Source organism: Rhineura floridana, chromosome 10 (assembly GCF_030035675.1).
Source record: "Rhineura floridana isolate rRhiFlo1 chromosome 10, rRhiFlo1.hap2, whole genome shotgun sequence".
NCBI classification, from domain to species: domain Eukaryota; kingdom Metazoa; phylum Chordata; class Lepidosauria; order Squamata; family Rhineuridae; genus Rhineura; species Rhineura floridana.
Window position 1 is genome coordinate 35,246,069 of NC_084489.1, and position 24,922 is coordinate 35,270,990.

At 44.2% G+C, this 24,922-nt stretch overlaps 1 protein-coding gene across 6 annotated transcripts in view; it reads left to right on the forward strand.

Annotated features, from left to right (window-relative positions):
• The window catches only part of TBC1D5 (TBC1 domain family member 5), a 741,088-nt gene that overhangs the window by 693,708 nt on the left and 22,458 nt on the right, over window positions 1–24,922 (forward strand). For all 6 annotated transcript variants that reach the window (XM_061587418.1, XM_061587420.1, XM_061587415.1 and 3 more), the window contains one exon: window positions 9,482–9,581. In XM_061587418.1, the coding sequence (XP_061443402.1) occupies window positions 9,482–9,581 (100 nt within the window). The remainder of the gene's footprint in view (window positions 1–9,481; window positions 9,582–24,922) is intronic.

Consider the following 24,922-nt stretch of genomic DNA (forward strand, 5'->3'; position numbering starts at 1 on the left):
ACAAGGTGTAACTCAAAACCCACCTAAGATCATCTTTTACATACATGTAGAAGACCATTTTATGGTAAGACCAAAGGTCTCATCTAGAAAATTTATTTTTAAGATGCTTAAATACACCAATACAAATCACTACATTTCAAGTTAGGTTCCTCTTTTAAAATGAATTCAAGCAGTTTTCCTCACCAAGAGTTACTTAAAAGCCAACTTTTCTCCACTTTTACTCAGATATGATCCATAATATCCTTTGTGTAACTAGAATTTAAGTCTAACGCTTGTTATCCTGTAACATTAGATTGTAAAAGAATGTTCTTCTCATTCTTTGTTAATGTCATGCTTAGTTAGATTCCTTGACTATATATGTGAGAAAAGGAAGAGGGAGAAAGGCTGTAAGCAAATGGTAGTCTCTTTGTTTAGTGCTATTTCTTTAAAAACATTAATCAACAGCAAAGCAGCTAGTCAAAATTGCTTTTGGAGTAATTCAGTGCATCATTTTCAAGTTACAGAAGCTACATTGCAATTTTGCATCAAGTTGTTTGGTTAAGACCTACTGAAATCAATGGCAGGTGTAGTTCACATAATTTCCTCCACATGCGTAAATCCTCATTTTCCTAGAACACACGCTCATATGGACAAATAAAACGTGAACCAGGTGATCAGAGCACTTGTAAGCATCTGATAGGGGGAATATATGAGAACAACAGCTGTACATACACATCTAGTCCCACTACTTTAAATGACAATGTTGTATGCTAACATTCTGATCAAACGGATGAATTCTGATCAAACAGATTTCATCGGTATCATATGACAGCATCATATGATAAAGCAGATGTTCTTGTTAAAGCAAGCTTTCCCCATTTTATTTATTGTGTCTGACATTTTATGACACTTTAAAGCATGCAGCAAAGCTTCATTAAGTAGGTTGTACACAGTTTTTGAACTTGAAAGGAAACACAACTTACTCAAGCCCTCACCTCAATACAGTTGAGCAATTAATTGAACCTCTTTTCAGCCCAAATGCAAGGCGTTCTTATGTAAGAGTCACATATATCAAGCCTCCTCAATGTAACCACAGCAAAAATAAAGCTAAATTGGATGCACACCCCAGTCTTGCTTAGCTTTAGGGGGTAAGGCAAATCAATTTTTTAAAAGCATGAAACAGGACCACAAGTCCACAACATGCTTTAAAATGCCCTGCAGCGGAGACCTAGGGGTAGAGAGCTGCAAAAAGTAGTCAGTTAATCTATCATCTGTCACTGCCATCAATTAATAAAAGTGAAGAAGCAAAATGTTGTTACAGGAAAGTTTGAAAAGTATACTCTGTGGTCAAACTGCACAAAATATTATTTTATCTTTGTTGTTATTTCTGAGCCACTGTTCATTGCATAGGATCGCAAAGCAGTATACAACAATTAAATAAAACTCATCATAAGTACATTAAAACCAATAACCAAAAGCATAAAACCAAATGCAGCAAATCAGCAACAGCATCTTATCTGAACAGTCTCAACTGCACTTGTCCCCAGATACCTGCTTAAAGAGAGATATCTTGAGCTGTTGACCATATTTCCACAGAGAAGGAATTCCATAACCAAGGGGCCATTGCACAGAAGGCCTTTTTCCCTGTCACTGCATACTGGGACCATGAAATGGGCCTCTCCCGCAGATCATGAGGCTCAGGTTGGCAGATATTGGGGAAGACACTCCTTCACATATTTGGGACTTCATTTGTTTAGGAGTTTGAACATCAGAGTCAACACCTTCAATTGGACCCAGTAACAAATAGACACCCAGTGCAGCTCCTGGTGTTATATTTTCTCTCCTTGCAGTAACCACTTACAACTCTTGCAACTGATAATAGCCTCCCAGCACTTCAATAACAGCCCCACATAGCGCAGATTACAATAGTCTAATAAGGAGGTTACCAGAGCATGGGTAACTATGGCCAGGTTATACCAGTCCAAGAAGGCCTATAGCTGGTAAAGCTGTTATAGCTGGATAATAATAATAATTAATAATAATAATAATAATAATAATTTTAATTTATAAGTCGCCTATCTGGCCAATGGCCACTCTAGGCGACGTACAACTCAATTAAAATACATCATAATAAATACAGTACAACAATAAAACAGTAAAACAGTGACAGTTCAGAGTAGCAGGCAATTAGTCAAAAAGATTAACCCTCCCCGGAAGTCCCGAAGGCCTGTCTGAAAAGCCAGGTCTTCAAGGCCTGGCGGAATACATTCAGGGAAGGGGCATGTCGAAGATCATATTGGAGGGAGTTCCAGAGAGTGAGGGCCGACACTGAGAAGGCCCTCTTTATAGTCCCCACCAGCCTAGCTGTTTTAGTTGGTGGGACTGAGAGAAGGCCCTGTGTGGCTGATCTTGTCGGGCGGCATAATTGGTGGCGTTGGAGGCGCTCCATCAGATAAACTGGGCCGAGACCGTGTAGGGCTTTAAAGGTTAATACCAACACCTTGAATTGGGCCCAGAAAACAACTGGGAGCCAGTGCAGATCGAGCAGCACTGGGGTGATGTGCTCCCGGTGACGACAGTTTGTAAGTAGTCGAGCCGCCGCATTTTGTATAAGTTGTAGTTTCCGGACCGTTTTCAAGGGTAGCCCCACGTAGAGCGCATTACAGTAGTCCAAACGAGAGGTGACCAGGGCATGTACCACCAATGGGAGCTGATGAACAGGGAGGTAGGGTTGCAGTCTACGTATGAGGTGTAATTGATACCAAGCTGCCCGGCTCACTGCCGAAATCTGAGCCTCCATGGACAGCTTGGAATCAAGGACAACCCCTAGGCTGTGGACTTGGTCCTTTAGGGGCAGTTTCACCCCATCAAACATCAAGTCAATATCTCCCAACCTTCCCTTGTCCCCCACGAGTAGCACCTCGGTCTTATCAGGATTCAGCTTCAACCTGTTCCTTCCCATCCATCCACTCACGGATTCCAGGCACTTGGACATGGTCTCCACAGCCAACTCTGGTGAGGATTTAAACGAGAGATAGAGCTGAGTGTCATCTGCATACTGGTGACACTGCAGCCCAAATCTCCTAATGATAGTCCCCAGCGGCTTCATATAGATATTAAATAGCATGGGAGAGAGGATAGAGCCCTGTGGCACACCACAATTGAGAGGCCAAGGGTCTGAAACCTCCTCCCCCAATGCTACTTGTTGATGCCTATCGGAGAGAAAGGAGCGGAACCACTGCAGTACAGTGCCTCCTATTCCCAGTCCATCCAGGCAATGTAAAAGGATACTGTGGTCGACAGTATCAAAAGCCGCTGAGAGATCGAGGAGGACAAGAAAGGTGAATTCTCCCCTATCTAATGCCCTCCTCATATCATCCACCAGAGCGACCAAGGCTGTTTCAGTTCCATGTCCAGTCCTGAAACCCGATTGGTATGGATCCAAATAATCCGTTTCATCCAAGTGTGCCGACAGCTGATTAGCCACCACTCGCTCAATGACCTTGCCTAGAAATGGTAAATTTGAAATAGGGCAAAAGTTATTCAAAACTTGGGGATCCAAGGAGGGCTTCTTTAAGATGGGCTTCACGACTGCCTCCTTGAGGGCTAATGGCATTACACCCTCCTCTAGGGATGCATTAACCACCGCCTTAATCCCCTCGCCCAATTTCTCTTTGCAGCTCACAAGGAGCCACGACGGGCAAGGATCATTTAGACATGTGGTAGGCTTTACAGTTGAGAGCACCTTGTCCACATCCTCAGAAGGGAGAGGCTGAAACAGATCCCATTTAACCGGCTTGCAACTGGCCAACTCTGGTTCATCCACTGTATCCACGGTGTACGGGATCAAGCTCCGTAAGTGTTCGATTTTATCAGCAAAGTGCTTTGCTAATTTGTCACAGGAGGCCTTTGACTGTTCCAAGGGTTCCTGAGCAACTGGACCGACCAGGCTTCGGACCACTTGGAACAACCTCCTGGGATAGCACTCTGCGGATGCAATGGAGGCAGCAAAGAACTTTTTCTTTTCTGCCTTCACTGCCACTTGATAGGTAGCTACTGCTACTCTAACCTGTGTCCGGACATCTTCGGAACGTGATTTCCGCCACCGGCGTTCTAGTCGTCTCACCTCCCGTCTCAGATTACGCAACCATGGTGTATACCATGGTGCTAACTGAGTTCTATTCAGGGGGAGAGGATGTTTCGGAGCCACCCGGTCCAATGCCCTGGTGATTCCCTCGTTCCACTCTATCACCAGGGCATCGACCGGGCGGCCTTCAGCAGGTTCCAATTCCCCAAGCGCAGTCAGGAATCCTTCTGGATCCATCAGGCGTCTGGGGTGGACCATTCTAATAGGTCCTTTTCCCCTGCAGAGGGTGTGTGGCATCGAGAAGTCTATATTTACCAAGTAGTGATCTGACCATGACACAGGGGTGGAAGAAACCACCCCCAACTTCAGAGCACTTCCCTCCCCTCCCAGGACAAACATAAGGTCGAGAGCATGACCGGCTACATGGGTAGGCCCAATATTACTAAGGTGCAGTTCCCAGGAAGCCATGGTTTCCAAGAAATCCCAAGGGGCTCCAATGAGAGTGGTCTCGGCATGCACGTTGAAGTCACCCAGCACCAATAATTCTGGGGACAACTCCCGTACAGCCGAGACCACCTCCAGCACCACGGCCAGGGAGTCTGCTGTGCAGTGGGGTGGGCGGTACACAAGCAGAATCCCCAATCTGCCCTTCGGGCCCAACCTCCAGTACATGCAGTCAACAAACTTGGTCCTATGAAGAGGAGGTCTGGTAAAAACTAAAGACTCTCGATAGATGACTGCCACTCCCCCTCCCCGCCTTCCTACCCTCGGCTGCTGTGCGTAACGGAAACCCGGCGGGCACATGGCCTCAAGAATGGGGGCTGAGGCCTCATCCAGCCAGGTCTGCCCGCTCATCCAGGATAATATCATGGATGTGTGATGTTTTTTGTACTACAGACCTGGCATTACACAACAGCAGTCGAAGGTCGGTAGGAATCCTGCATCCCCCAGTTGTCGTCTGGTTCTGGACAGACCCGGAACATGGGATGGGTATTAAGCATCTATCCCCAGTTCCCCTAATCTGGCCTGGTCTGCCAGCAGTGCCATTCCAGCGTCTGCCGCCCACTTTTTCTATAGTTTGGCCCCTCACCCTCCCTGTCACATCCCCCCCCCGGTTTGCACATGCCCCTATCCCCGACCGCCGATCAGACAGGCCACCCACCCTAAAGCAATAATAAACCGGAGACCCACCTCTATCACACTCTGCAACTGTCAAATTAATTTAACTCAAATTAAAATTAAAATCAGTGCATAGGCATAGGCAGTCCTTAGGTACTAAGGCAATTGGGCCTCCAGTGACAAAACTGGATTTAGGAGTACCCCTAGTCTACAAACCTGCTCCTTCTTTGCGACTCCGTCGAAAACAGCTCAACTTCCCAATTCCCAGATACTGGTACTGCTCACCCATTGCAGTTCATCTCTGTTATCTTTTCAGCACCTTCCTCTTTCAATAAGCCTTTTAAGTAGAGACCTTATCTTTGCGTCTGTGCTGGAATTGCTTTTTAAGATTTTTTAAAGCTTTTTTAAAATATGTTTTTAAAGATGTTTTGTTTTAATATGTTTTAGAGTGTTTTTCATGTTTTTGTTTGCCGCCCTGGGCTCCTACTGAGAGGAAGGGTGGGATATAAATAATAGTAGCAATAACAATCCATACCTGGTTCCCAAAACTGGCATTCACACATGGGAAAAAGGTCTGAAGGGGAAGCTACATGTACTTATGGAGGCTCTTCCACATGATTGGGAACCTTGTGTGATCAGGGTTAACATAGAGAAGGACCTCTCCCTTGTGTTTAAATGAATATAGATGCATGTGTGAGAGTCTCATGTGTAAGTAACTCGATTCAGTCAACACATGGGGAAAAACTGCATTCCTGGCATGCGCGGAACTTCCCCTCCCTCTTCTCCCCCAGTATGCCTCCCAGCCCTGCAAAATCTGCTGTAGGGTTTTCCCCAACCAGAGCAGATTTGGGGAAGTGTGGGGGCAGAAGAGGGAGGGGAAGATCCATTGAACGAGCAGAAGTTCCACTCGCACAGTGACTTAGTTGGATTCAGTCTACAGGCAATAGCATTTACAGCACTGCAGAAACATTAGCAAATGTGAAATTAGCAAAGTAAACAACATTTGTATATATATTTATTTATTTTAAAACATGGAATGTCCATCCAGTGCAGCTTACAGATATAAAACAACAAAAAACAAAAAAATACAAAAGGTTTAAACTTAAAAAACAACTCAGAAAAACTCCTCATTAAAAGAGCCAGAAAAAAATGTCATTCCACAGAAATAATATCCACCAATAAAACATCACTCCTAGAAAACTATTTGAAAAAGATAGATCTTCAAGGCTCTTCAAAGAACCTGAAGCGTGGTAACTTGACAGGTCTGATGGAAAAGAGTTTTGGGGCCAACATAGAGAAGGAATTGTCCCTTGTGTTTAAATGAATATAGATGCATGTGCAAGAGTCTTGTGTAAGTAAGTGAATCCATTTTCAAAATGTTCACTAGATGTTTGGTTGTATATAGCATGCAATGTGATTCTCATAGTGCAGTCTGTAATGAACAGAAATGCACCTCAAATTATGTTGTGAAAGTGGTGACCTAGTTGCATTTATTACTGACTTGCAAGTACAGCATCCACCTCACTTTGGGGTTTAATTCAAGTGGTTGTTGAATATCTTTAGATTGCAGTCGTCTAGAGCTGTAAATGCGTGGGAGGCGCTTGTTGCAGTTTCCTAGAAATGAACTTCCCAGAACTGATGACAGTTTTCTCCCTTAGTAGAACAATCTCGTGAGTTGGATATTCTCCCCTTCAGTTGCTTTCCACAGTGGAACAACTTATTTAACACCTCTGTTGTTGTATTCTTTGCTTCTGCTAGCATTACTGCTAACATTGTGCCAATGTCACAGTTGCTCTGTTGTGTCTGTCAAGCTGGAAACTGATCAGTTTTGTTCAAGTAATATTGAATCTATTTTCAGCAAATACCTCCTGCTGTACACAAACACACAGGCCATTTTGTTTCCAAAGTTTTCAGCAGTTTAATGACTCCCTGTAATGTTTGGCTAACATAAATACTTGTCTTCATAATGTAACATTTATGAAATAACTTGCCAAGTAATGGTTGCCAAATTCCTGGTCTCCAGAAAAGATTGTAGGCAGCTGATAAGATACTGCTGGTACAAGCCACTTTTAGCTGCAGCCAGTACCTGTTAATCTAGAATCAAGAATTGCTCTTAGGCTGCCACAGTGATAGAGCAACCCTAAGTAAGCCGATCTCAAAGCATGGCTGCCAAACTTTGGTTTATGGATTGATTCAGCTGCTTTTAAGATTGTTTTCACTCACAATTGTAGGTGGCTGTGACAGACACCTCTATGAGTTTCAAAAACAGCTGCCATCATAGCAAACAATTTTACATGTACATCTTACCTGCCCTCTCTCTGGACTAGGGTCAGAATTGAGAGCCGTCTTTTCATTTACCTGGTCCTATTTAAATTTAGAATTCTACATGAACCTATGTGAAACTTGATTGTTTTCTTCTAAAAGTCTGGCTCTGAAATTATGTCTGAATAGCACCACAGATATTCTTCTGCCCTATTTTCACACAAAAGAATTTTGTGAGGGGAAAATTTACATCTGTTAATATTTACATCAATAGCTAAGAAATCTGCAGTTAATTTAAAGCTACTGACTCACAACTACAAATATAACACAATTTGCAATCTTCCCCATCTGTCTATTGTAACGAAGTAGAATTGCATTGTTTAATTAATCTAGGCGAAGAAAGAGGCCAGTGTCTGGCAGGCCAGGGCCTTTTATAGGCCTGGGCCTGTCCCCAGCCCTTGGCACCTCTCGTGGGTTTACCTGAGATTGTAAGTGACCCCATGAGAGCCAGAGTGGGCAGAAGGATGAATCCCACCTCCCCTTGCTTCCAGGGGCCGCATGCCACCCCACAAAGGCACCCCACACTGAGGCAGTGCTTATAATCCGTTGTATAAAATGAATGCAGACACTCAGAGAGGGCCCAAACTATTTTTGAAGAATATCAAAATGGTGCTCCCAGTGGTGTTAAAATAATAAACTAAGACTGCAATCCTATCCCCGCTTACTTGGTGTCAGCCCCAGTGAGTTCAACAGGACTGACTTCTGAATAGACATTGTTATTATTGCACTTTAAATAACTAAATAACTGATGGAATGGCTGCCTCAGCCTGCCTAATGGTAGGTCCAGCCTTATAATACATTTCAAAATTATGACCCCTCTTTTGACAGTCACAGAGTGTTTTTATATGAGGCTGTAGCACAGAAGGAAAAAAGCAAAGCTGGGCTATTCCATTGCCTCTGCTAAGAGACCAGCCACCTTTGGATTTAAATTAACCTTTGATTTTCCCTCAGTCATCACCTAGCCTCTAGTTACTCTTGAATTACTTTTCACATTGATTTCAATGGGACTTAAGGACCAACTAGTTTGCTCTGAATCTGACCCAAGCGTCGGTATCATAAATCTTGGGAGGTGTTGGGTTAGAGAAGGTGGGATCATTATCAGCTACAAAGCTCAGGCTCTGGTAGTTCTTGAACTTACCCACCCAAATGAAGGCAGTCATTTGTCTATGTACATGTTTTGATTGATGGTAGTGACAGATGTAAAGTGGTGTTCTGGGAAGCAAGGCCTGATAATTTTTTATGTTCAAATTATGAAGGAAACTATAAGGATCTGGTTTTAAATCACAAGAAGAAACTGTGTGTGTAAGCTGAATACAAAGAAGACTTTGCTAAATGGGTAAGAAGAAAGGGAATGAAGAGTTGTTGGACTATTAAGCTAACAGCTGGTACATTCTAAAGAACTGGCACTGTTACAAGTGTCACATAATACTCGTTCCACACTTGTAAGAAATCGTTCTTTTAGTGTGGCAGCACCTGCACTTTGGAACTCCTGCCTATTGACAGCAGGCAGGCACCTTCACTGTATTCTTTTCAGCTCCTGCTTAAAATATTTCTGTTTAGGCAAACCTATCCAGACACATAGATGCTGATGTGTTTTAATCTCTTTTTATTCTACTGCTGTTTTCACTTGTTTTTAAAAATGTTTTTAATTACTTGATTTCATCTGGTTTTTATTGATAATTTTAATGTTTATTGTAAACTGCTTAGAGGTTTTTCAAAATCAAGCAGTATATATATATTGTTAAATCAATAAAAATAAAGCAGCTATAATTATTTAAGATTATCTTGCTCTGTTTTGTGGAATCATTTCTGAAGAGTTATTAATACAGAGTTGTTGGAAGGATAAATGGGAGGTGGCAAGGAAGTATGCCGCCCTGAGATCCTTTGAGAAAGGGTTGGATAGAAATGTAATTTAAATATATAATAACGTTGTTGTTGTTGTTATATAATGTGTTAATTTTAAAATATATATAGGAAGAAGAACTGGAGGGCCAGATTTCATTTCTCCAAGGGCAACTGAATGAGTTGGAGGCCATGTGCAAATACTGTGCCAAGATGATGAATACACATCTGGGTAAGAAGATGCTGTTCTTCTAGATATTTAGTACACCTTGTGACTAATGCCTTTGAAGTTTATTAAAATGTCACTAAGTCTAACATTTTTTTATTATTAAATTTGTATCTCACCCTTCCTCTAAAAAGGCATTGTGAACTGAGGTTATGAAAAGGAATGAAACACAAGGACACATTTGCAGCAGAGGGTGGAGTTTTGTTACTTACACAAGAGATTTAGACAGAAGGGTTCCCAAAGTTTTTCAAAACTTATGAATCTCATAGCAAGCTATAATTCTGAGTATTTGCTGTATATTCCTTCTAGTATTGAGATGTACCAATATTTCTTTTACAGTTAGCCACTATACCTTCACTTTGGGGGTTTGTCTTGATGCAGTTTCTTCTTTTTCTTTTTTGCTTGTAAGTTCTTTTATCTGAAATACAATAAAATTATTAATCAAAAGGTGTGCATATAACACAATATTACAACCTCTGAAAATTCAGCAATGCAACAGGAACATTGACATGATTGAAGCTCAGATTGCTTTCCTCTCCTTGCCCCATCCCACAACTGAAATGGAAAGTGTTCAGATGGTCTGCCAAATCTCTACATAAATCTTCATTTAACTTTATGTTAAACATACTTTTATGTTTTGATAGTCTTGCACAGAAATTAGAGTTGAATGGATTTCATTCCAAGGTTTCAATGGATTGTCTATGCCAAGAATTCTACCACACCTGTTTTCTGATTATATAGAGGGAATTGGGAACTGATACACAGACAACTTGGTTTTGCCATAGCTTCCCTTTTCTCTGCTTGTTTTAGATTTTTTTTTCTTACCTAGTAAGATGTTTATCTCCATCAGCATGATAATGTTCCATTGGGACCTGTTTACAATCTTGATTTCAGCTTACAGAGAGAAAGAATTAACCATTGTTTTTAATACATTGAGAGTGGTGCACTAAACTCTGTCTAAGCCTATGGTAGTTTTCTCTGTTTCTTCAGAAAGTATGTAAGCACTACTCATGTGTAAGGAATTTGTTTATGCTCACAGATGTCTTGTAACTGAGTAGCTTGAAACTGACTAAAAAACTTATCATTGGCTTGATTCTGCTAGCAGAAAAGAAGACAAACTATTTAGGCATGCTGTTTGTTCAAAATGTGTGTGTAAGCACAAGGTGCAGGTAGTAACCATTTTTAAAAAGAAAGAAATTAATAAGCTTTCTCCTACCTCTTCAGCTTCACCAGAGAGGCGAGTGATCATTTCCAGACAGTCAGAAAGCAACTAAATCTCTCATTCTCAGCCAGCCAGTGAAAGCCTTTCTCTTGCTGTTCAAAATAAAGTTCTGAATCCATGCTATTTTGAACACTAGGAAAGGGGCTTTCACTAGCTTCTATTTTTCTTTCATTTCATGTCTTAGCATCCAGTGTACTTTGAAATATTTTCCCACTAAAATATATATGAAAGTTCTCTATCCTGAAGATAGTTGAAACTGTATCAGCGAATTGCTGATTATTTGGTGTTAGAGCTTATATCAGCTCTTAGGCTTTGGATCAATATTCTGTTTTACACTATATATCTGAGAATTTCTAATGGCTTTTTCATGCAAGCTTGTTCTTCTGCTCCTAGGTAAATATCTAGGGAGGTAAATGGAAAGTATGGGGTGATGTTTTTGTGATCTGTAGCAGAATTTAGAAACTGCATTATGCAATGTTTGTGGGGGTCATGCTGTGTGGGCTCACACCACTTCATATGTAACTTTTTGTCTTTCTGATCAATCATGTTTCATTTCAACACATAAACTGAGTGGGAGGTGGATGTTAAAATGAGACTTGGGTGCAAGTACCAAAATAATCTGCAGTTGGACCAGAAGAATATGATGCAACAACCTTGACAGACTTTTAAGCACCAGAGTTATGTGCTAGTGGTAGTCTGTCCCCATCAACAGTCTAGCTGCAGCATTTTGCACCAGCTGGAGATTCAGGACCAGGTGCAAAGGTAGCTGCACATAGAGCGCATTTCAATAATCAAGCTTTGAGGTTACCAGTGCATGAATCACCCCAGTCAGACTATCCCTGTCCAAGAATGGCCATAGTTGGTGCACCAGCTGTAGCCAATAAAAGGCGCTTCTAGCCATTATGCTACCTGAGCTTCAAGCAACAAATGTGGATCAAGGAGCACCCCCAGACTATGCACCTGTTCTTTCCAAGGGAAAGCAGCCCCATTAAGGACAGGCAAATGGCCAGTCTCCCGGACACTGGAACCACCTACCCACAATGGGCAGTAGTTATTGTAAACCACAGGGTCAAGGATGAGTTTCTTCAGGAGTGGACATACTACTGCTTGTTTAAGGGTAGCAGGCACCACTCTGTTGTGTAAATACACATTCACCACACCCTGGATCCATCTTGTCAGCCCACTCAACTGGCTTTCACCAGCCAAGATGGACGGGTCAAGAGAGCAAGAAGCTGATTGCATCTTTGCAAGAGTTTTGTCCCCATCCTCAGGGCACATAAGCTGAAATTGATCCCATAAAATATGGGAAGGTGCTGCATTGGACACTTTGACTAGACTTGCAAAAGCTTCTGTTTCTAAGCACTATGGAGTTGAGCAACTTTATCCTCAAAATGCCATGCTACAGAGTACTCTAGAGTACTCCGCCTCTGGTATAGTTAGCCTCTAGACCACCTGAAATAACTGCTGGATGGTTCACTGAGAATACAATGCTGGCAGCAAAGTAATTCTTCACTGCCTTCACAGCCACTTGATGAACAAGTGTTCAGTCAGCTTTGGAGCAAATTTTCTGCCATCTGTGTGCTTGTTGTCTCCCAGCCTACTTCATTGCCCACAACTCCTCAGTAAACTAAGGCACACTGCAGGCCCTGAAGCATGGAAGATGACCCTCAGGAGCAATCATGTTAACAGCCTTCCTCATCTTCCCATCTCACAATGAGACCAGGGACTTGACAGGATCACTGGCTCTGTCCACTGGGAAATCTCCCAGAGCATTCAGACATCTACCAGTTTCCATTAGTTTCAGGGGGCGGGTCATCAAAATTGGGCCCCCACGGTTGCAGGCTGGGGCTTCTGCCAATAGCCCAAACTTTACCAGGCAGTGGTCTGACCATGACAAAGGGCTATAACCACCACCTCCTATATCCAAACCACTCCTCTCTTCACTAGGGGCAAAGACTAAATCAAGAGTCTGTCCTGCTCTGCATGTTGGACCAGTAACTATCTGGCCCATAGTTGCCATGGAGACCACGCAGTCCCAAGCTGGCCCTGAAGCAACCTCAGCATGGATGTTGAAGACCTGGGTTCCTCCAACACAACTCTGGAAACAACCTCAGCCAGCTTGGCAGGAAGGCTGTTTGGCAGCAGAGTGGACTCTATACCAGCAGCACCCCCAGCCTGCCTCCATTGCTTCAGTTCAGATACAGGTCTGCCAGACTAGCTCCTAAGTGGAGAGATTTCCTGATGAGAGAGAATGAACTTCTATGAACTATGGCAATGCCTCCCCAACCCTCTAGTCTGGATTGTTGATGCACTGTGTATCTACATCACTTCAGGCCCACCCAGCTCCCCCACACAGGTCTCAGTTATGCATGCTAGATCAGCCTGTTCATCCATGATAACATCATGGATCAGTGTGGTCTTATGGACAGATCTGGTGTTCAATAGCAACACTAGGTGAATGGGCACAGTGGATAAACCTCTCCAGTGATACCAAGGATGGGAGGGGGCAGAGCAGGGGACAGGATGCCAGCATCTCTCACCCATCCCCCTCTAGCCATATCTGTCCCTTCCCCCAATCACCAGGATAACTGCTATTCATGGACCTTCTTCATCCTGTCTCGCTTTTCTCCCAAACACATCTTCAAGCACTCTCTACCACAACACACAGCCACTCCAAGCTCTCACAATAATCCCAACACAGGCAATAACAAGACAGACACTAATAGCTGTACCACTTTGGTAACCACCCAACTCTCACGTGGGCAGCAACCAAACTTCCCCCATATCTCACTCAAGCGTACCAAACCCACAGGACTAAGCCAGTCTCACACCCTGGTTCGTCCAAGCATGGACAAAAAAACCGAGACAATCTTACCTTAGCACCATAACACTCATTTTCCCAGAGACAAAAAACAATCAGAATCAAATAAGGTGATGCCCTTGCCCTTGTCACAACCCTGAAGCAAACATCACAGTTCAGATCTGGCACAAACCACTTGAAGTTGCTAAAGCAGTTGCAACTCTCATTCCCAGTCTCATGTTCATTAACTTCATCATAATTAACCAAAGTTCAGGTGATTTTTTAAAATTTTATACAGCGTACTACAATTATTTATCTATTTGATTTATATCCCGCCCTTTCTCCAGTAGGAGCCATGGGCAGCAAACAAAGCACTAAAAACACTTTAAAACATAAAAACAGACTTTAAAATATATTAAAACACAACACATTAAAAACATATTAAAACAAAACATTTTTTTTAAAGCTTTAAAATATGTTTAAAAAGAAGGTTTAAAATATAACACATGCAGACTGGGATAAGGTCTCTATTTAAAAGGGTTGTTGAAAGAAGAAGGTCTTCAGTAGGCAATGTAATGTGATCATAAAAATTGGTACAATGTTTCATTTCTATATGATGACATCATAGTACTTCCTCTCAAACATGCCAATTTAGTACCGTGGGTTTGATCCAGAGACTGCCAAGATTATAATTGTATTCCCTGGAATGTAAAAGAGGAAAAGATGAGTTAGAGCGGTAATTTTTGTTTGTGTGTTTATACAAAAGCTTTCTCATTAAGTGTTCATCCACTTCTTTTGCTGCACCACACAATGACAACATAATTATATATTTGGGACCCTGCCTCTGTGTTACTATGGAAATGAATGCAGTGACTTGAATAATATAAGTACGGCATGTGTTAGAATGATAAATTGGTTCTTGTGGTGAAAATTAATAAATAGGAAACAGGCTTCAGATTTTGTAGTTAGCCCATAATACTAGGTGAGAAGAACATTGGGGTCACATTTCTTCAGCATAACATTGGAGAAACTTTTTATTAACTCTTCAGCAGAGCAGAGCTTCTATACCTACTGAACAGATCTAATGAATCAGAAGACTGTCTGACAAGCTTTGGTTGAAATGTAGGGATTTTTCTGCCTCATTCATAACACTAGAAATCAAGGTCACCCAATAACATTTAGATGACAAGTAGATTCAGGACAGACAAAATTTAAAAAATGATAAAACATATAATTAATATGTAGAATTAATTGCTGCAAGAAGTGGTCATGGTGACTAGCTTAAATAACTTGAAAAGGAGATTAGACAAATTGCTATGATAGCTGTATTTAGCCATGATGGCCAAATAGAATCTCCATGTACAGAGACAGTAAGTCCCTCAATGCTAGTTGTGGGAGAGCCATTCCCTTTATGTCCTGCTTTGTGGACTTATGGGAAGTGCATGACTAAACAGTGTTGGAAACGGTGCTAGATTTGATGAACTTTTGGTTTGATCCAGAATGGCTTTTCTTATGTGTTTATCAATTGGTCTTCAGTAGTAGGTGGCCTTATAGACTGACAGAAAGACTTTGACCAGGGTAATACAGCTTATGGACCATGTGTTACTTACCTATGTTCTAACCCTTTTAAAAGTTGTTAACATAACTGAACCTGTCTGGTGCCCAGAAATGCACACAATGTTCCACACAAGGTATGATCATTGTGAATAGAGCAGACTGAAACGTACTATTGTTGAAAAGATGTTTCTGTGGTTACAAAAGGATATGGCCCTAGTATTTTGAAATTTAGTGCCATATTGGTAGATGGACTCTAGCTAAGCTTTTAGAAGCACCTTCCTTCACCCATCACAATCCTATTGGCCATAGAAGAGGTAGATCAAAATGGAGGAGTATCTCTCTCTACCATCTCCCAGTCCTAAAATAGCACCATTATTGTGCAGATATTAGGAGCAAGGTAAAGATTCACTAATAGGCAAAAAACATTGCGGTTTAAGAGCATACCTATAGCCAACAGATATTTCTATCAAATTTTAAAAAGTAGGGAAATTGGGCAGCTCTAAGGAATGCACCGGGGGAGCAGGAGACCTGACCTCCACTTTGAGATATTGTACTGCCCTATAAATGTGTAAAAATGCTCAGAGGCACATGTTACCAAATTCTTCCAAGCTACACACGAAGTGGATTGGACTGTGAAAGGCCAACCCAATGGTGAGTGGAGGCAACACCTGCCATCTCCAAAGAAGAATTACATTTTTATATGTTTAATGGTGTTCTTTTTACTTTACTTCTTTTCTGTTACTACTGTTTCTACAGAGAATCTACCCTAGAAAATTATATTTCTCTATTCATCCTAGAATTCTGTGTCAAATTTATTTTTATTAATTTCAAAGCCTTTTTATTGTGAAGACAGCCTTTTTGTGTTTCAAACTGGAGGTTGTGCTCTATTTCTATTTTGGGCACATTAACAGTTGAATCTGAAACTGCAGTTTGATGTAAAATCAGACTGATTATTTATTTATTTGTTTTATTTATTATTTGATTTATATCGCCCTTCCTCCTGGCAGGAGCCCAATACAATAATATTGATTGTAATATTGATTGCAATAATACTGATTGTAATATTGATTGCAATAATATTGATTGTGATATTGATTACTTAAGCAATGAATCTAACTGTTGGAAAAAACAAACTTGGCCTGCCCAAGATGCATGTTTTCAGCCTACTATGCTTAAAATCACTCCACTTAAGGAAAGGTGGACATGGTCAATTAAAAGCATAGAGCACACCTAGAATTTTGCTAGAATATATATCACCTCCCACTGTTTTATCCTGTGCAAACTGAGACACTCCTCATGTCCATTAGAAACTATTCTGCAGAACAGTCAGTGCCATTATTCCACAATGGTTTTTGGAGCTTTTTTTTAGTGTTGTAAAGTGTTGCTGTTCTTCAAATATTCACAGAAACAGAAGCAACAGAAAATGATTTCCTATAGGAAACTTCACTAAAATTGCAAAGTAAATCAAACATATTTAAAGTGATAATCTAAACTATATCAACTGTTTTAATATTGTTGCTTTCTCCCTGCTAAAACAAGATCAGCACAGCACATGTCTTGTTTGTGTTATTTGGGCTGATAGCAGGTTTTGCCACCACTCACCATATGCTCAGAGGCACATGTTACCAAATTTTTCCAAGCTACACAGGAAGTGGACTGTGAAAGACCAACCGAAATTGTTTGCATTTTGACCCATTTGTAGGGCAGTACAATATCTCAGAGAAGAGGTCAGGTTTCCTTCTCCCCTGGTGCATTCACTATAGCTGCCTATTTCCCTGCTTCTTAAAGTTTGATAGAAATATCTGTTGGCGATAGGTACATTCTTAAACCACAAGGTTTTTTGCCTATTAGTGAATTTCTCTGCTTTTTAATCTGGGAGGTAAGAAATGGGATCCTGTGCAAATTTGCTGAGAGTGAATTGATCATTTGCATTCTTATTGTGTTCAGTGGGATTTACTCCCCTGCAATCATGCTTAGGATAGGTGAAACTGACCACAGGGGATGGGGAGGGGAGGAGGGGGAGGGCAGGTTTCATCATTTGCATGTTTATTGAGTTCGGTGGAATTTACTCCCATGCAATCATGCTTAGGATAGGTGAAACTGACCATGGGGAGGGAAGTCTAGAGTGGGCAGGGGAGGAGGAAGAAGAAAAAGGGGAGGAGAGGAAGAAGGGAGAAGGAAGGGAGAGGAGGATTGTCGGAAGGCAGAGCTGGGGTCCCAATCCCGGGGAGCTGGATCCCGGAGAGTTGGGAGAAGAGTATTCGGATGGATGGCAGAGGGAAGGGGGAGGAACTTCCCCCCTTTGGAGCGAAGACGAAACAGAGGAACTGCCAGTGATAAGGTCGCTTAGCAACGGGGAGCCTGAGCCCTCCCTGGACATTCTCACGCCTCCCCCTCTTTCAGGCTCAGAGCAAGAGGGGAAAGAGGGAGGGCTGCTCACAGCCGAAAAGCGGGGAGGCAGTTTACCATCAGCCCCTCCCCTATCCCCCATCCTGGAATCGGAAACTTCAGAAGAGGAGGGGGTGATGCTTCCCCCCTCACCGCGCACACGCAGACAGCTGAAAAGACAGGAGAGAAGGGGGGGAAGGTGGGCAGTACCTGAGTGGCAGTTAAGGAGGAGCGAAAGATTGCGCGCCCGTTTGGCCCCTTCTTAAAGAACAGGCAGGAAGAAGTCCCTTGCTCTGTCAACTTTCTCCCAATGCCGCAGGACCTGTATCCCTGTATTGCTTCATGAGAAAACGCAGTCTTTGTTTGGACATTACCCTAATAAAACACGAATTAACTACAGCCGTTGGTCTGGTTCCTGAGTCACATCCTGGGCCTGACAGCTTGACAGAGCCACCTAAATCACCCTCAACGCTCTCTTCACTTGACTGGGACAAGATGTCAAAGGGAGCAGCGGGGGGGACGAACCCCACTTCTGAGACGGAAGAAGTGGAACTCTTGAGGACTAAGGTAGCTGATTTGCAGACGGATGTTCAAGCCCTGCTAGCAGCAGTCAAGGCGCTGAAGACGGATAATCAAACCTTGAAGGCCACGATAGACCAGATGTGAACAGCCCCTCCAGCTGCCGTAGTAAAGGTTCCCATTGGATTGCCCCCAAAATACGCGGGACAAAGTGATCAGTTGGCAACCTTCGTGGCTCAATGTGAGTTATATCTGGATGTCAGGCACACGGAATTTCCAGACGATGGGGCTAAAGTAGCTTTCGTGATTAGCCTCCTGGAGGGAGAAGCTGCAAAATGGGTGACTCCGTATCTCGTGAGAAAGGATACTGTCTTAGGAAGGTACAGAGGATTTATACAGGAGATGACCGAGATGTTTCAAGACCCGCAAAGGGCTGAAACAGTAGCGCGGCAACTAGGCGCTCTGAAGCAAGCTAAAGGGACTGTTTCCGAGTACACTAACGCTGTTAAAATTCTGTCCCAGGAAACTGGTTACAATGACGCCGCCCTGATGTTTATGTACCGGAGTGGATTAAATGCTGAAATCCTGGATGAGTTGGCCAGGACCTCCCCCCCCCGCTGACCTACCAGGGCTCATCCGGCTATGCCTACAGATAGATCACCGGATGGAAGGAAGGCGCCTGGAAAGGAAGCAGGAGGTCCCGAGATACTCAGCCTCGGCATCCCGCAACAAGACCCTTCCCACTGCAGGGATGGCAGGTAATGCAGCTGAGGGACAGGGAGGGGCTAGGCCAAGACTGTCGGAAGAAGAAAAGGAAAGACGACACTGGGAACGTTTATGCTTTTATTGTTCAAAGCCGGGCCATGTAGCCAGAGACTGTGGACTGAAAGGGGGGAAAGCCGAGCCGTCGGGAAACTAGAACACCCAGTCCACGTGCAGGCCGGTGGACTGGGGGCAGCATTGTATAAAGGCCCCCCAACGATCCAACCTCCCTCAAAGGGGGTGTTGGTCTTGCCTATTCGGATTACAACTTCCAGAGGAGTGGTGTTTAATTCCACTGCCTTAATTGACAGTGGAGCCTCCACAAATTTTATTGATGCAAAGTTAGTCAAGCGTCATGGAATTTCCCGGTGGAAACTGGATGCTCCCCTAGCTGTGGAGACTATCGATGGGAGACCCCTGAAGTCAGGAGGGGTGACACAAGCCACGGAGGAAGTGAAACTTCAAATCCCTGGGCACGAAGAGTTCATTTCGCTATACGTGTCAGATCTCTCGAACTTTGAGGTGATTCTGGGAATGCCCTGGCTAGCAAAGCATGAACCCAAAATAAGTTGGAAGGAGGCGGTGGTGTGGTTCACCTCACAGTATTGCCAGGAGAACTGTCAACCTGAAGGAATCAAGAACACCCTAGCGGGGGCAGTGCAAAAGATCGAGCAAGTGACCCTGCCGCCAAAGTATGAAGAATTCAAAGATGTGTTTGATGAAAAAGAGGCAGAGACTTTACCCCCCCACCGCCCTTACGACTGTGCGATTGACCTAGTGCCAGGAGCCAGCATCCCATCAGGGAGAATCTACTCTCTCACAGAGAATGAGAGGGAGGCCCTGAAGGAATTCCTGGATAAAAACCTGAGGCGAGGATTCATACGCCCCTCACAATCCCCTGCTGGAGCGCCACTATTGTTTGTGAAAAAGAAGGGGGGGGAACTCAGACCCTGTAACGACTATCGCACATTGAACCAGATCACCATCCCCAACAGCTACCCGCTGCCCCTGATCTCAGAGTTGCTGGACCGACTGCGCTCTGCAAAAATCTTCACGAAGTTGGATTTGAGAGGAGCGTACAATCTGATCAGAATGAAGGAGGGAGATGAATGGAAAACAGGATTCTTGACCGCTTACGGACAGTATGAATACCTGGTCATGCCGTTCGGGCTTTGTGGAAGCCAGGAATTTTTCAAAAATTCATGAACGACGTGTTTAGAGACTTGTTGGACACGTATGTAATCTGTTACTTAGATGATATCCTGGTGTTCTCAAAGAACCAGGAAGACCACGACCAGCATGTGAAGACGGTGTTGAAGAGACTGAGAGAAAATCACCTGTATGCTAAATTAGAGAAATGTGGATTTGACCTCAAGTCTCTAGACTTCCTTGGATATCGAATCTCAGCGGAAGGCGTGGAGATGGACCCAGGGAAAGTAAGCTGCATATTGGACTGGGGCCAACCTGTCACCAAAAAGGATGTACAACGGTTTTTGGGGTTTGCCAATTATTACAGAAAGTTCATTCCAGGGTTTTCCAAATTAACAGCTCCTCTGACTGACTGTTTAAGGGGGAAGAAGAAGTTTCAATGGACAGAGAACGCCACCGAGGCCTTTGAGGAGCTGAAGAGAAGGTTTGCTACTGAGCCCATTCTGCGCTTTGCTGATCCGAACTGCCCTTTCGTAGTGGAAGCAGATGCTTCAGATTTTGCCATCAGGGGGGTCCTGCTACAATTAGACCAAGAAGGGAAGGAGCTGCACCCCTGTGCGTACTTCTCTCGGAAGTTAAAGCCTGCAGAGAAGAACTACACAGTTTGGGAGAAGGAGCTGCTGGCCATCAAGGACTCTTTTGAAAACTGGAGACAATACCTAGAGGGGACCTCTCATCGAATTGAAGTGCGCTCCGACCACAAGAATCTTGAAAGCCTCCAAACCGCCAGAAAGCTGAACCAGAGACAGATAAGATGGTCCCAGTTCTTCACTAGGTTTAACTTCCAGATTACTTACCATGCCCAAGCCAAAAACCAGAGAGCGGATGCCTTATCCAGACAGCCACAATACAAAGAAAGTGAATCCGAGGACCAGCCTCAGTACGTAATCCCGCCAGAGAAATTAACGTTGGGAGTATGCCAGCCTTCATGGGAAGAGGAACTCAAAAAGGCACAACAAGAAGATGCAGACATGCTAAAATATCAGCAGGAGACGGGACAAGGTCAAGACTCAGAAGTAACCTTTCACTGGAGAAATGGACTGTTATGGTTCAAAACCGCCAGATATGTGCCAGAAGGGGAATTAAGGCTCAGAATCCTACGCCAGTGTCATGATTCCATCACAGTGGGACACTTTGGGATTTACAAGACCATTCAGAATGTGGCCAAGGACTTCTGGTGGCCTAAAATGCGTCGGGATATTGAGAGTTATGTAAAGTCCTGCTCTGTCTGTCTGCGGACAAAAACACAAACAGGGACACCAGCAGGACTGTTACAACCGTTGCCTGTCCCACACGAACCCTGGAAGGACCTCTCCATGGATTTTATAACTGATCTACCCAAGTCCCAAGGAATGACAGCCATCTTAGTAGTGGTGGATCTACTTACCAAAATGGCACACTTTCTTCCTTGTGCAGGGGCCTTAGAGGCTAAAGAAACGGCCAAGTTATTCATAAAAGAAGTCTACCGGCTGCATGGATTGCCAAACAGCGTAGTCTCAGACCGAGGAACTCAGTTCACAGCCAAATTTTGGAGACCAATGTGGAAACAGTTGCAGACGGAATTAAAACTCTCCTCCGCCCATCACCCCCAGACAGATGGGCAGACGGAACGCTTGAACGCCGTTTTGGAAAGATATTTACGAAGTTATGTGTCCTATCAACAGACTGACTGGGTATCATATTTGCATTTTGCAGAGTTCGCCTACAACAATTCTCTGCACTCCAGCACTCAACAAACCCCATTCTTTGCTAATTATGGATTCCATCCTAAAGTCTTTCCAAGCAGCTCAGAAGGAATGCTGGTACCGGCAGCTGAGAACTTCCTTAAGGAATTGCAAGCGGCGCAACAGACACTGAAACAGCAGTTAAACGAAGCCAAAACGGAGTACAAGCGAGTTGCTGACCTGCACAGGAAGGAGCCCCCCCCCCTTTAACCGGGAGACCAGGTATGGCTGTCCACCCGCTTCCTCCAGATGCCGGGCAAATGTAGAAAATTACAAGACAAGAGGGTGGGTCCTTTCGAAATAGAAACTCAAATCAATCCCGTGGCGTACCGACTGAAGCTGCCTGACACGTTTAAAATACATCCTGTGTTCCATCGATCCCTCTTAACGAAAGCCGCCCCTCCCAGTGAGTTACGGCCGGAGGAACCTCCCGGAGCTCCACTCCTGGTAAATGAGCAGCTTGAGTTTGAAGTTGAGGAGATCTTAGACTCCAGGATCAGACGCCACAAGCTGCAGTACTTGATTCACTGGAAACGCTATGGGGTGGCTGACAGATCATGGGAAGATGCAGCTGATGTGCATGCTCCAGAATTGGTAAAACTTTTCCATCAACGTTTTCCCCACCGTCCCAAGCCAGACAAGGGGAGGGGGGCACAGCCTGGGAGGGGGGATGGTGTTGGAAGGCAGAGCTGGGGTCCCAATCCCGGGGAGCTGGATCCCGGAGAGTTGGGAGAAGAGTATTCGGATGGATGGCAGAGGGAAGGGGGAGGAACTTCCCCCCTTTGGAGCGAAGACGAAACAGAGGAACTGCCAGTGATAAGGTCGCTTAGCAACGGGGAGCCTGAGCCCTCCCTGGACATTCTCACGCCTCCCCCTCTTTCAGGCTCAGAGCAAGAGGGGAAAGAGGGAGGGCTGCTCACAGCCGAAAAGCGGGGAGGCAGTTTACCATCAGCCCCTCCCCTAACCCCCATCCTGGAATCGGAAACTTCAGAAGAGGAGGGGGTGATGCTTCCCCCCTCACCGCGCACACGCAGACAGCTGAAAAGACAGGAGAGAAGGGGGGAAGGCGGGCAGTACCTGAGGGGCAGTTAAGGAGGAGCGAAAGATTGCACGCCCGTTTGGCCCCTTCTTAAAGAACAGGCGGGAAGAAGTCCCTTGCTCTGTCAACTTTCTCCCAATGCCGCAGGACCTGTATCCCTGTATTGCTTCATGAGAAAATGCAGTCTTTGTTTGGACATTACCCTAATAAAACACGAATTAACTACAGCCGTTGGTCTGGTTCCTGAGTCACATCCTGGGCCTGACAAGGAGGGAAGGAGGGGAAAGGATAGGTAAAACTGACCATGGTGAAGGAGGAGGGGGAAGAGTAGAGGGAAGGAGAAAGGGGGGAGAAGGGAGCAGAGGAGGAGGGGAAGGAAAGGATTGGAAGGGGAGGGGGAGGGGGAACGAAGGAGGAGGGAAGGGGCAAAAGGGAGGTGATGGGAGGGAGGAGGAGGGGAGGGCAGATTTGATCATTTGCATGTTTATTGAGTTCAATGGGATTTACTCCCATGCAATCATGCTTGAAAATGAAATGGACTGCCTTCAAGTCAATTCAGACTTATGGCGACCCTATGAATAGGGTTTTTATGGTAAGCGGTATTCAGAGGTGGTTTACCATTGCCTTCCCCTGAGGCTGAGAGGCAGTGACTGGCCCAAGGTCACCCAGTGTGCTGCATAGCTGTGTGGGGATCCGAACCCTGGTCTCCCAGGTCATAGTCCTAGGATAGGTAAAACTGACTGGCAGGAGAGGGAAGGGGGAAGAGGAAGGGTGAGGGGAGGGGAAGGAGGGGATTAGAAGGGATGGGGAGGGGAAGGGTGGAGGAGGGAAGGGGCAACAGGGAAGGGATAGGAGGGAAGAGGAGAGGAGGGCAGGTTTGATCATTTGCATGCTTTTTGAGTTCAGTGGGATTTACTCCTGTGCAATCATGCTTAGGATAGGTGAAACTGACCTAGGGAAGGAGAGGAACAGGGGGAGGGGAGGAGATTGGATGGGTGGGCACTAGGTAGAGGGGAAACCCCTTTCCTTTCCAAAAGGAAAACTTTGTGAATAGTATCATTCTTTTTCAGGGTTTCCCCCATCTTTTTATTCTACAGCAGGCACATATAGCCTCCCACCCAAATTTTAACCAAAGCTGTCACTGGCCACATCCACACCTGACCTTTATTTCACTTTAGACAGTCATGGCTTCTTCCAAAGAATCCTGCGAAGTGTAGTTAGTGAAGGGTGCTGAGAGTTGCTAGGAGCTGCCCTGTTCCCCTCACAGAACGTCAGTCAGAGCAGCTGACTGTTAAACCAGTCTGGCCACTGGAGCTCTGTCAGGGGAATAAGAGTCTCCTCTCAGCCCCCTTCACAAACTACTTCCCAAGATTCTTTGGGGAAAGCCATGACTGTCTAAAGTGAAATAAAGGTCTGGCCTGGGTGTGGCCCCATGTATAGGCAAACCCAGCAGCTGTGAGTCTGGCTTTTAGAACACTGACAGTTGGTTCTTACTGAGCATGCCAGACATTATCATTGAGTTCAATGCTAAATTTCTTAAATTAATTAAAAATCAGCCAGGCATTTTTTTTTGACTTTTAAACTGCAGAGGATGAAGATCAGAGTATGGGGAAGGTCAGTGATAGGATTTCAGGTACTCTGTGAACTTGGCTGATCTTTAATTAATTTCAACAGATTATGAAAACTCTGACCAAAATCAGTTCAAAAGGGGACTGGTTTCTCTCTCTCTCTTTTTACACTTTGAACTCTCAATTCTCTCTGTTTTGTGTATCACCATGAAAATGTAGAGGGTTGTTAAGCAAGTGTTTCTGAGTTCAGGACTGTAAGTTTTGTAAGACTTTGTTTTGAAATGAGCTTATGGGAAGCATCAGAATGGCATGGGGTATTTTCAATTTAACATTGCGGAATGCAAAATATCCATGCTGTGACTCTAGTACAGGCATATCCCGCTTAACATTGCTTTACTTAACGTCGCCTCGCTATAACGTACATGGTCCATACATCCCCATACCCCGCTTAACGTTTGCAAGCTTTGCAATAACGTGCACTTTATTGGCATGACGCCGCTGCCATCTTGTGGTGATTGCATGCAGTACAAGTGAAGACAATTGCTTCACTTAAAGTTTA